Source organism: Eptesicus fuscus, chromosome 17 (assembly GCF_027574615.1).
Source record: "Eptesicus fuscus isolate TK198812 chromosome 17, DD_ASM_mEF_20220401, whole genome shotgun sequence".
Classification (NCBI taxonomy): Eukaryota; Metazoa; Chordata; class Mammalia; order Chiroptera; family Vespertilionidae; genus Eptesicus; species Eptesicus fuscus.
Genome location: NC_072489.1, coordinates 39,991,423 through 40,004,305, shown reverse-complemented (window position 1 = coordinate 40,004,305; position 12,883 = coordinate 39,991,423). Strand labels below are relative to the sequence as shown.

At 46.8% G+C, this 12,883-nt stretch overlaps 1 protein-coding gene across 1 annotated transcript in view; it reads right to left on the bottom strand.

Moving 5' to 3' along the window:
* The window catches only part of LCOR (ligand dependent nuclear receptor corepressor), a 106,944-nt gene extending 95,493 nt beyond the window's left edge, over positions 1 to 11,451 (bottom strand). Inside the window, exons 1-2 of the mRNA XM_054728711.1 lie at positions 11,298 to 11,451; positions 10,903 to 10,976 (exon numbers count right to left, since the gene is read on the bottom strand). Of these exons, the coding sequence (XP_054584686.1) occupies positions 10,903 to 10,976; positions 11,298 to 11,383 (160 nt within the window). The 5' untranslated portion in view covers positions 11,384 to 11,451. The remainder of the gene's footprint in view (positions 1 to 10,902; positions 10,977 to 11,297) is intronic.
* Between the last annotated feature and the right edge of the window lie 1,432 nt (positions 11,452 to 12,883).

The following is a 12,883-nucleotide window of genomic DNA, read 5'->3' as shown; positions in this document are numbered from 1 at the left end:
AAAAACTGTGAATGTCCTCTACATACTGATATGGAAAGATAGCTAAGGTATATTAAGTGAAAAATGCAAGGTAAAGAACAAGGATATTTCTATGTATTATTCTATGTATGAAATGAAGGAAAAAGTAAATATTAACATTTGCTTTTATTTTCATAAAGAAACACTGAAAGAATCCTATCTAATAAAAGAGTAATATGCAAATTAACCATCACTCTGCTATGCCCACAAGCCACGCCCACAAGCCAATCAGAAGCAAGTATGCAAATTAACCCAACCAAGATGGCTGCAGCCATGGAGCGAGCAGGAGGCTTGGGTTTCCCTGGCAATGAAGGAAGCCAAGCTTTCCGCACACCCTGGCTGGCCCAGGCCTCCACTCAAGGATACAAAGTTTCAATTATAGGAGATAAATAAATCCCAACAAAAATGGCTGCGGCCACTGAGCAAGTAGGAGGCTTGGCTCCGCTCAAGGCTACAAAGTTTCAATTATAGAAAATAAATAAATCCCAGATACCAGGGCCACTTGGGTCACCAGGGGGAGCGTGGCCGGCCTGCAAACCACCACAGGCCCCTCGCCCAGGCCGCCCAACGCCCCAAGGGAACCCCTACCCTGATCCGGGACACCCTTCAGGGCAAACCAGCTGGCCCCCACCCGTGCACCATGCCTCTATCCTATCTAATCTAATAAAAGAGTAATATGCAAATTGACCATCACTCCAACACATAAGATGCTGCCCCAATGTGGTCAAAGATGGCTGCACCCATGTGGACACAAGATGGCCGCCACAAGATGGCCAGCAGGGGAGGGCAGTTGGGAGGGACCAGGCCTGCAAGGGAGGGCAGTTGTGGGCAATCAGGCCAGCAGGGGAGGGCAGGTGGGAGGGAGCAGGCCTGCAAGGGAGGGCAGTTGGGGGTGATCAAGCCTGCAGGGGAGGGCAGTTAGGGGTGACCAGGCCGGCAGAGGAGGGAAGTTGGGGGCGACTGGGCCTGCAGGGAAGGACAATTGGGGGGGACCAAGGCCTGCAGGGGAGAGCAGTTGGGGGGGACCAGGCCTGCAGGGGAGGGCAGTTAGGGGTGACCAGGCCTGCAGGGGAGGGCCGTTAGGGGTGACCAGGCCTGCAGGAGAGGATAATTAGGGCCAAACAGGCTGTCAGGGGAGCAGTTAGGTATCAATCAGGCTGACAGGGGAGTAGTTAGGGGGTGATCAGGCTGGCAGGCAGAAGTGGTTAGGGGCAATCAGGAAGGCAGGCAGGTTAGCAGTTGGGAGCCAGCAGTCCTGGATTGTGAGAGGGATGTCCGACTGCCTGTTTATTGGGCCTAAACGGGCAGTCGGACATCCCTCGAGGGGTCCCAGATTGGAGAGGGTGCAGGGTGGGCTAAGAGACACCCCCCAACCCCCGTGAACAAATTTCGTGCACCAGGCCTCTAGTCCATAATAAAAGTGGTTACAGGATGGAAAGTAAAACTAGATCAGAAGGAGCAAGGGTGGAAGCAAGACTTCTCATTGTACACTTAAATATAATTTTGTTTTATTTTATTTTTTAGATTAATTTTGAGTTTTAAACTGAAAAACTATTACTAAATTTTTTTTAAAAGGCACTACTATCGCCCGGCTGGTGTGGCTCGGGGTTGAACATCAACCTATGAACCAGGAGGTCACAGTTTGATTCCTGATCAGTCCACATTCCCAGGTTGTGGGCTTGATCTCCAGTGTGGGGAGTACAGGAGGCAACCAATCAATGATTCTCTCTCATCATTGATGTTTCTATCTCTCTTTCCCTCTCCCTTCCTCTCTGAATAATCTTTATTTTTTAAAAGTAATAAAAACAAAATACTATAAAAATATTTATAATGAAAACTGTATTGCTATTATCATTACTAATTCAAGATATGACATTTTCTTTATTGTTCCTATTTCACTCTAGTGAAAATGGGAGGGTATATGTATTTTAAAGTGCTTGCATAGTTCCCCCAAACTATTTTCCAATAAATTCTTAAGCTCCTTAAAAACAAAATTTCCTCTACTACAAAGATTTTGAGTAAGAATTATAGTGCTTATAGAAAATATCCACTTCCTATAAATTAGAAACTAGAAGAATATTCGTAAGATCACATTTTTTCAAAGTTTAACCAAACCTTGTAGGTATATTAACTGACTCAGTTTGCAGAAAATGAGTAAGAACCCAGAAATACTGTTCAAGCTATTCTTATTTTTGGTTAGTCTCACCAAAATACTAATTTTTCCCATCTCAGTAACCAATTGCCCTAGACATATTTTTCTTTTATACTCAGGCTGCTGGAATATATTTACTCTGGGTGTTTCACTTTATTTTTACCACTGATTCTCACGTGGCACTGTGCCATTTGGGAGTCAAACACATCTATACTAATAAAAGGGTAACATGCTAATTAGACCAGGTCAACCAGCCATCTTCCGGCCATCTTCTGTGCAAGGGAGGGCAGTTGGGGGGACCCAGGCCTGCAGGGGAGGGCAGTTAGAGGTGACCAGGCCTGCAGGGGAGGGCAGTTGGGGGAAATCAGGACTGCAGGGAAGGGCAGATGGGGCAAGTCAGGCCTGCAGGGGAGGGCAGATGGGGGTGACCAGGCCAGCAGGGTAGAGCAGTTAGGGGCGACCAGGCTGGCAGGGGAGGGCAGTTAGGGGCGACCAGGCCTGCATGGGAGGGCAGTTGGGGGGGACCAGGCCTGCAGGAGAGGGCAGTTGGGGGCAATCGGGCCAGCAGGGGAGCAGTTAGGTGTCGATCAGGCTGGCAGGGTAGTGGTTAATGGGTGATCAGGCTGGCAGGCAGAAGTGTGTAGGGGTAATCAGGCAGGCAGGCAGGCAGGCGAGCGGTTGGGAGCCAGCAGTCCTGGATTGTGAGAGGGATGTCCCAGATTGGAGAGGGTGCAGGCTGGGCTGAGGGACACACACACCCCCTGTGCACGAATTTCGTGCACTGGACCTCTAGTCAATCATAAAATATCATGTCAAATTATTATGGCTAGGGGAAAATTTTAACCAAATAGTATATATAGGGTGGAGTAAAAGTAGATTTACAGTTGTTCATATGAAAAATAATACAATAATTAATAACTAATAATACAAGAGTAAATTGGGTTTCACAGTCACAACTATAAGCCTAGTTTTGCCCCATACTGTATTTTTAAATGCCAAACCCATAAATTCCAAAGTCATTCCAAATCCCTACAAAATCTATTTAAAATGTAAAAGATATTTATTGGGAAATTTTATGGTCAGGACTTTATTTTAAGAGGATGGACGGATAAAAAAATAAATTTTATATGTACCGCATATGGTCTATATTAGTTTCCTAGAACTGTTGTAACATATTACCACTAACTAGGTGGCTTAAAACAACAGAAACGTATTTGCTCGCAGTTCTGGATATTAGAAAGCAGAAATCAAGGCACTGGCAAGGCCATGCTCCCCCTAAAGCAGGGGTGGGGAACATGCAACCGCAGGCCACAAAAGGCCCTGCCAAGGCATTAGGGGTGAGTAAATTAAATGTTTGACCAAATATGGCAGGCTAACTTTTTTAAATTATTTATTTATTTATTTCAGAAAGGGGGAGAGAGAGAGAGAGAGAAACATCAGTGATTAGAGAGAATCATTGATTGGCTGCCTCCTGCATGCCCCACACTGGAGATCGAGCCAGCAACCTGGGAATGTGTCCTAACCAGGAATCCAAACCGTGACCTCCTGGTTCATACGTCAACACTCAACCACTGAGCCACGCCGGCCCGGCCAGGTTAATTTTTAAGTTGATAATTTTGTATGGCCCCCGAATGATGTTATAAATATCCAAAAGGTCCTTGGCAGAAAACAGGTTCCCCACCCCTGCTCTAAAGGCTCTAAGGAAGTATCCTTCCTTGCTTCTTGGTAGCTTCTGGTGATTGTTAGCAATTCTTGGCATTCCTTGGCTTGTGGCAGTGTATCTCCAATCTCTGCCTCTGTCTTCACATAGCTGTCTTCCCTGTCTGTATTCAAATTTCCCTCTTCCTATAAGGACACCAGTTATTGGGTTAGGACCCCGTATCTAGTACGGAGCTCATTTTAACTTCATTACAACTGCAAAGACCCTATTTCCAAATAAAGCTACCACAGATACCTGGGGTTAGGACTTCAGCATATCTTTTGGAGGGATATAATCATAATCTGGTCCAAATCAGTCAATTTCTTCATATGTGGAATATTTATAAATTTTGCCTAACCAGCATCCATCTCCCTTTCTTAGATAACAGCATCCAATTTTCTTTTCAAGAATTAATCTGCCCTTCCTTAAAGTGTCTCTCCAAAACCAAGTACCTGCCCCCAGGTTGGGTCAGAGAATCACCCTCCACAGGCCTTAGGGACTGGTTCAGGGATAGGCCACATGACCCAAGCCTGGCCAATGAGTCCTTCCATACACCCAATTTGGCTGGTTCTACTACAAGAAAGAGAGACGTGGATTTTAAGAATCACATAAATCTAGAGCTGCCACTGATCATCTTTACCATCATATCTGCCGAAGAAGGAAACCAAAAGATGAAAGGAATGTTTAAAGGTGAAGATAAGACATTCCTGATGACACAAGTCAAACTTCTAAATACAGTCATGTCAGAACCTAGCTTTAGCTTTTTACTCTGTGAACTTCCCAGTTCATAAACCTACAAAATGATCTTTTTGACTTAACTTAATTTGAATTGCGTTTCTGAAGAGTCCTGATAAATAAAGGCAGAATATTGCAATGTGCCATATGATTAAAAACAGGGCCTCATTTTCTTTCCCAGTTATTTTCCTCAAACTTGGCAGAGACATGAAGCTATAGTAGAAAAAGAATAGTTTGTATTCATATACATTCTCTTACCACCAGGCCATCTGCCATGAAAGGTTTTAGAATCTAAACTTTCAAATTCATTTATGCTTGTTCAAGTATGACTCTGTGAGCTCCTGATAGCAAAATATGAACAATACCAGGAACTCTCAGAGTTATAAAAACCTAAGTACCAATACCTAAAAACAAAGCATTCATAAAATATTTTTCTCCTCAGTTACATGCCATATCACCACCATCCCTAAAGCAATGACAGTACTAGGTCAACATCACTACACAGTGTCTGGAATGGTGACAAAGTCACACTGAAATTTCCATATCAAGAACATTCACAACAATCTTGCCCTTTAATATGGCTATCATTGTTCACGGTTCATTTGTTTCTACTTCAAGCAAACTTTGTCACACACATGGTATGCCAATAAATGTCCCTGAGTTTCTGAAAAGAACACAAATTTTATACTCACATACAATCGAAGCACTCTTCTTCCTTCACCTACTGCCCACCTGCAACTTTTAACCATTTGTCTCTGGAAAATTCCTAGTCCATTCCTATTGCTTTTAATGGTACGTCAGAAACCTCAAATTAATACACATATTCTGAATGAAAAGATTACATTTTGAGGTGAAACAAGACAAAATAATGTTTTACCTGTTAAAGGTCAGGTTTTACTTGTGTCTCCATAAAATTCATGTGCATAGAAAACGAGTTCTCAGTACTTCTAATATAGTGGTTCTCAAAAAGGTAACTTGCCCCACCAACCTCCCTTAAAAAAAAAATCACTATGTTAAAACCATTAAGGATACCACAAATTGTGACCAAAATGCCTACATTCCCTCTTTCTTACACTAATTTTGATTTTATTTTTATTTTGCTTAAGCAACTTGAGTCACACTATAAATAGAACACTGTCTCTTAATTTCAGTCACTTGTTTAGTCTGTAATATTTCAAAGTACTGTTTTCTACCTTTCCACAAATACTTACTGAGCATCCATTGTGTGCCAGTACTAAAAAGTAAAAACAATAAAAACATGAAATACTTAAAAATAAAAAAACATGACATGAGCATTGACTTCAAGTGTCTTGCAAACTAGGAGGGGTAGAACTGGAGAAACAAAGGGAAGAAGGTAAGTAAAGTAGTATAATAATACTTGCACACTAGAAGAAGAGTGTCCTATATTTTGTGGTTAGAGGACTTGAAGGATTCAAGAGTGAGAACTGGGCAGGACATAGAGAGAGCTGAGACTGAAGAAGTTGACTGGGCTCAAATATCTTGGAGGGTTTTGCATGTTGATTAAAGTAACTTTGTTCTACATGAGAGTGTTTTTCAAACTTCAGTGTATACAAGAATCACCTGAGATCGCTGTTTAAAATACAGATTCCCATGCCCCACCTAAGAAGATTCTAATTCAGCAGATCTGGGGTAGGACCCACATTTTCAATTTTTACAAACATCTCAGTGGTTTTGTTCAACCAGTCAATATTTGAAAAAATGTTTTAGAGGAAAATATTTTCCTCAAGTTTTCCAAGTAGTCCTAGAGATGAAAAGGAGAATGTTGGAAAAATACTTCCTTTCAATAGCCTCAATTTCCACTGTTCTATAGGTGACAAGATCATCAGCTGAGAGAGAAGTAGGAGTACACAGGGGCTAAAAGAGAGCCATTGTGATAAACTGCAGGAACTGAGCAAGAATACACAAAAGAACTCCCAGTGCTGAGACTCCAGTTTAGGCTGAACACCATAAATTGATAGTAGCATCAATCCACACAGTTATTTTTCTATCTATACATTAAAATAATACCCACTTAGACCCCAACTGAGTGGCTCAGTTGGTTGGAGTGTCATCCCGTACATGAAAAAAGATTGCAGGTTTGATTCCCAGTCAGAGCACATACCTAGATGCTCAGTAAATATTTGTGGGTTCGATTCCCAGTCTGGGCATATATGGGAGGCAACCAATTGATTTTTCTCTCTTACACTGATATCTCTCTCTCTCTCTCTCTCTCTCTCTCTCTCTCTCTCTCTCTCTCGTCAATAATATCCTCAGGTGAGGATTAACAAAACAATAAAATAAAATAATGCCCACCTAGTACAATTATTATGAAGATTTAATTACACGTTTAATGCAAGAAGTGCATTGAAAAGTATAAGAGAAGGGTTCAATAACAGACTAGATGAAACAGAAGAAAGGATAAGTCAGTAAAATATGATTTGTCTAACTACCTGAAACTAATCCTATATAATAAAAGGCTAATATGCAAATCGACCAAACGGCAGAACCACCAGTCACTATGATGTGCACTAACAACCAAGGGGCGGATGCTCAACACAGGAGCTGTGCCCTGGTAATCAGTATGCTCCCACAAGGGAGCGCTGCTCAGCCAGAAGCTGGGCTCACGACTGGCAAGCGCCGAGGTAGTGGCGTCCAGAGCCTCTCCCGCTTCCACAGCAACACTAAGGATGTCCAACTGCTGGCTTAGGGGGGATTGGGCCTAAACCGGCAGTCGGACATCCTTCTCACAATCCGGGATGCGGCATGCACCAGTGACCATACTTTTCATACAGGTGAAAGGCATCTTGCTGTTGTATAGGCAGCTCCATTTTTTTGCCAATTATAAAAAGTAGTACATAACATGATCCTTCTGAGGCAGTAGTGCCATTTTCCCCATCTTATGGGTGGAAAAACTGAAGCAGAGATAAGTTAAGTAATTGGCTTTGTCACACAGTTATAAGTGTCAGAATCAGGGCTGACCACAAAATGTGCAAGCCAGAGTCCATGCATATCATTGCTGCATCATCCTGTTTTTTCAGTCAGAGTAGGTTTTAATTTTTAAATCTAAAAGACTGTTCTCAATATATAGGGGAGAGCCCCTAGGCCTGGCGGGCGATCAGGGCCATCTTTGGGCAGGGCGATCGGCTACCCCCACCCGCCCTGGCTGGTGGCTTGGCACTGCCCCAGCACAGCCTGCTCTCCCCCCCCCCCCCCCCCCCCCCCGCCCCATTGCCACCACTGGTCGCCTCTTGGGGGCGGGAGCTGCCCCCAACTCATTTTTCATGACAGGAATGCCTTTTCCATATTCATCAAAATGAAGCAAAAATCTGCCACATTCTTCATGAAGTCTTCCTTCATCATCTTGAGAGACTTCTTTCATTTCTAAATACCCCAACCACTCGCCTGCACCATGGGGAGGCACATTTTGCCTTGTACTGTAACTGAACACACTATATTTTCTCTAAGGACTAAAAGGTTCCTGAAGGTTGGGGCAGCTTCCCCAATATCTTTGCTTGCCCATAGTGCCTGGTACAAAGCAGATGCTTAATAAATATTTAACTGAAGTACTTACCTAATTGCCTTTCCTTCCTAAAAATAGCACTACTAAACAACTAAGTGATTAGGCAAGTACTCAGAAATGGCAAGTCCCCACAGACACTGAACACCTAATCCTCACTCTGTAAAAAAATTTCAGGTCATACTATGCAGTCCATAAGACTTAAAAAAAAAATTTTTTTTAAATAGTATTATTCAGATGCTGCCTAGAATTGCTCCAGCTACAAGCATATCTGAGGAAATTAGGCCAATCTGAAATAATAACGCTGTGTAAGTCAAAGAGATTTATCTTGCTATCCTTCAGCCAAGCTAGAACCAAGCTGAAATCACAACTTTCCCCTATATTGGGAAGAGCTTCTTAAGAATACAGCAAGGATGAGGAGCAGCTAAGCAATAGGTCACATCACACCAGGCAGGGTAGAGAAGCTCAATCTTCCTGGAACCTGAACTGACTTCCCAGAGGATGCCTCAATAAACACCAGGTGACCAAATATTCATCTTGATCATAATCACTGCGTGAACCTGCTAACTCCAATTCAACTAAAACCTCATAATTAATGGAGACACCGACACTTCCACCTCCACAATACAGACATGCCCACCTCCCCCCAACCCCCACAAAAAAAATTTAGATTTTGGAAAAAGAATTCATTTTTAATCCTAAGACTGCTATAATTTAAATATAGAAACCAAATGACCCCAAAGTATTAAGATAATCATTGAGTCAACAGAATCAAATAGAATGTTAACTGCTCAGAGCCAACCCCACTAAAATAAAAGAGAAATTATTACATCTGCTAGTGACAAACAACATACATAATTATCTTTTGGACTGTACAAAAGGATCACTGCCAGACCTCTTAAATACAGAAAGTTAACACTACAATTGATTTCCTTATAACTTTCCCCTTAAATTACATACAGGGTGGGACAAAAGTAGGTTTATAGTTGTTCGTATGGAAAATATAATAATTAATAAATAAAAGTACAAGAATAAACTCTGCATTTTACATACTCACAATTGGAAACCTACTTTTGCCACACCCTGCATAATAAAAGAGAAAATATGAGGCCCAAATGATTTTAATTGGGATACTATCAACTACATATTACTGTTCAGATTAAAATACTGCTCTGCACTCTGGACTCTAAATATCTCCTGAACTTTACTACCTCGAAAGTGGAAATTTGGGAGTCAAAAGTATGTTTTAAGAACACTGATCACCAGATTAATATCCTCCTTCAAAAAATGAATCTAAAATTTGATAATCAATTCAGATAATTTACAGAAGGATTTATTAGTCAAGTTTTTAAAAAGCCTTGTAAAGCAGCAGCAACTAATCACTAACACTAGCAATGACTGACAAAAAGGGGGCCTGAGGCAGAAGGTTAGGATTCAAAGCAAACAATTAAAATAAGATAAACAACTCACTGAAACCATCTAAAGTTAACAGTAACTTAAGAAATCCTTAGAATTATAGTCATCAGTTTCAAAATCTTTTAAAAACAAAAAAGCCCTACTTTAAAAAAATCACTAAAAAAGTGAAGCAAATACAAAAACTAAAAATTTTTCACAATAATTTCAGGATTTTGTATTAACTCACGATTCAGAAAACTCATTAATGCATCTCAAAACCTTCCAAATGCCTTTTGTAAGCTAAGCTATATGATGGTTACAACAAATATATAATTCAAAAAGTGTTTAAAGCAGACATAACATTTTAGCAAGTGTTAAGATAGGTTTGAAAGAATAAAACAAGCAGAGACAGAGCAGAGTAAATGAAAACTGATAAACCAAAGGCTGATTCCTGGAGGGCAGAGCTGGACTTGGAATGACAGGAGGGAATTTTTAAAATACATTCATACGACAAATTATACCAAAACCCTGATTCATGCCTTTGTTATTGACACAAGCATATGTTTTAAAAGGCACTTTTAACCTTTGGACAACCAAAGTGATATCAGACACCTTAAAGCACTGCTTATATTAACAATGTTTCATGTTCCAGTCCCAATCTTGAACAAAATTCACATCCATTTTCATAATGAAACACTACAGAAATGGAAAGGCTTACATCCTCTAAGTAAAGGCTGCCTTATTTTTATTTATTTTTTTTACTTGTTTAAAGTTTCAGTTTTGCTTTATAATCTATTCTGGAACCCATCCCTTGTGGGACATTGTCAAAGGGCATACCCTCCTGTCAAGCCAGAAAGCTCACACACAAAGACACCGAGCGGACCCAGTGCAGTAATTCTTCCAAACTGAGCCTCTCCGACACCCCCTCACCCTCCCCCGCCCCCCCAGCAGATATGTCTATTAAATCAGTGTCTGTTCTCCCCCTCACACAACAAAGAGAACTTCTCACCGCATGAAATTGCCGCTGAATGGACACCAGAAAGCAGGATTTGCATAATTCCTCCAACGAAACCCAGCCGGGAAGGAGGGGATGAGGGGGCCCCAGCGAACGCACAGAGACTCTCCCGGATTCTGTCGGGGGAGACCCGGCTCCCAAGAGTGCTCCCCACGGGCGGGGTGGGGGCTGGAATTCTGGGCCTCCCCGAGGACTGGGCGTGGGGGACGGCGGGGGACGGCGAGAGCGCATTTCCCCCCCCAGCACAGCAGCGGCACCGCCGAAGCCAAGATGGGGAAATCACAATACTGGGGGACGGGAGAGCCCGACACGGGGGTGGACCGGGGCGCGGGGGCGGCGGGCGGAGCGGAGCCACCACGCGGGCCACTTACTTTTTGGAGGGGGGTTAAATATATGAGTTAAGCCCTTATGGTCCCGCCGGCCGCCGCACAGAGGGAAACGGGACCTTGGGAGAGAAAAACAGACAAAAACAGAGTGTGAGAGGCGCAGCGCGGCCGCGCGGCCCCTCCCGGGGCGCCCCCGTCCACGCTCCCTCCGACCCCGCGGGGAGAATGCCACCCCGGGCGGCCCGAGGTCCGGGAGGCGGGGGGGGGGGGGGTGGTGGGTGTGGAGGACGAGGCTCTCGGCGAGGCGGCGGCTCCGGCAAATCCCCCGGGAGGGGACAAGAGCGACTAGTCTTCTCCGTCGGACCCGGTCCCACCGCCCCCCCCCCCCAACCCCCGTCCTCCCCGCCGTGCACACACCGAACACAAATACACACACACACCGACCCGAGCGTCGAGGATGAACGCCCCGGCCGCCGCCGCCGCCGCCGCCCGCTGAGGAAGTGCAGCCGCTGCCCCCCGCGGCCATGACACCCCACTTGGCTCGGTCAGGCGGACCCCGGGCCTGTGACAGCTCCGGCTCCCTCCGCCCCCATCTCCACCTCACGCCTCGCACACGCCCGAGCGCCCGCCAGCCCGCCGCGCGTGCCCGTGGGGCCGGGGGCGCGCGCCGCTGGGGCGCGTGGGGGAGGGGCGGCGCGGGACGGGGAAGGCGCCCACGAGAACGGAGGATGGGGCTGAGCTGGGGCCCAGCATGTCTTCCCCCCCCACCCCCCCCACCCCCCGGCCCGGTCCGGCCCGGCCCGGCCCCGCGCTGGGCTCGGCGGGACGCGCGGCGGCGACCCCCGTCAAGTGTCAGCACCGCGGGGCGAGTCTCCACAATAAGGGGCAGGCGGCGCCGGGCCGCCCCGCGAGGAAGGGAGCGCGGCGAGCTCTGCCGCCCGAGAACCCGCCCCGCGGAGGGTGCGCGCTCCGGCCCGAGCCCGGGGAGCCCGCCCGGAGGTCGCGCGCCCGCACTCCGGGGGGTGGGGGAGGGGGGACGCCCGAGCCAAAGAGGGCGGGCGGGCCGGAGCCGCAAATGCCTGCCCCGGCTCCCTCCCACGTCCGGGGCGGCCGGTGGCCGGGCGGCCCGAGGGCCCGGGGCGGCCGGAGGAGGCGCTCACCTACACAGTGGATGAGCTTGTGGCGCCAGGAGTCCAGTTCTTGCCGAAAGCCGCGTTTCTCAACGGAGCATTGCTGCCGCCTACACACCCTCGCCATCTTCTGCCGCCCGCCCGGCCCAGCCTCCGCCGCGGCCCCGCGCACGCCCAGCCGCGTAGCCCGGGGCCGCGCACGCACCCGCGGCCTGGGCGTCGCGCCTCCCGCCGGGGGCGGCGCGGGGGCAGGGCCGGCCTCACCTCGCGGTGGCCCCGGCGTGGCCCCGGGAGACGACCTGGGTGCGCACCCGCCCGCCCGGCGCGCGCGCGCGCGGCCGCCCGGGCTGCCGTTCCCGCGGTCCTTGGCCGTGGCCGCCGCCGCCGCCGCCGCCGCCTCCGGCAGCCCAGCGAGGCACCGTCCTGCGGCCGGAGCGCAGCTCCCGCGACCCCGCGCCGCCGCCGCACTGTCCTCCACGGCCACCGCTGCCCCTTCCCTCCCCGCCCCGAGGCTTCGGGGGTCTCGGACCGGCCCCAGCGATCGCTCCCAGCCTGCCCATGGCCAGGCACCAACTGTTGCAAGTTCCGTGTAACTGGTTCTCTGAACTTCTCGGGCGGAAACTGCTCCTCCCATGAGCCTGTGTAAGAAGCAAAATTCAGAATAAATACCCGATGCCCGTGGAGGCCCTGAGCCCTGACGTTTTTTAAAAGATAAAAGGATACATTTTATTAAGTCTCTGGGAGGCTTACACAACATTCGTAAGTCCGGTAAAAAAAAAAAAATGAAATCAAGCGTTTTAATTTAAATTAAAAAATCAAGAGGTTTCTACTAGCAAGCCTGATCATAGGTAAAATTCTCGGGTTGACAGATTAAGAACCCCCTTCTGTGTTGTGTG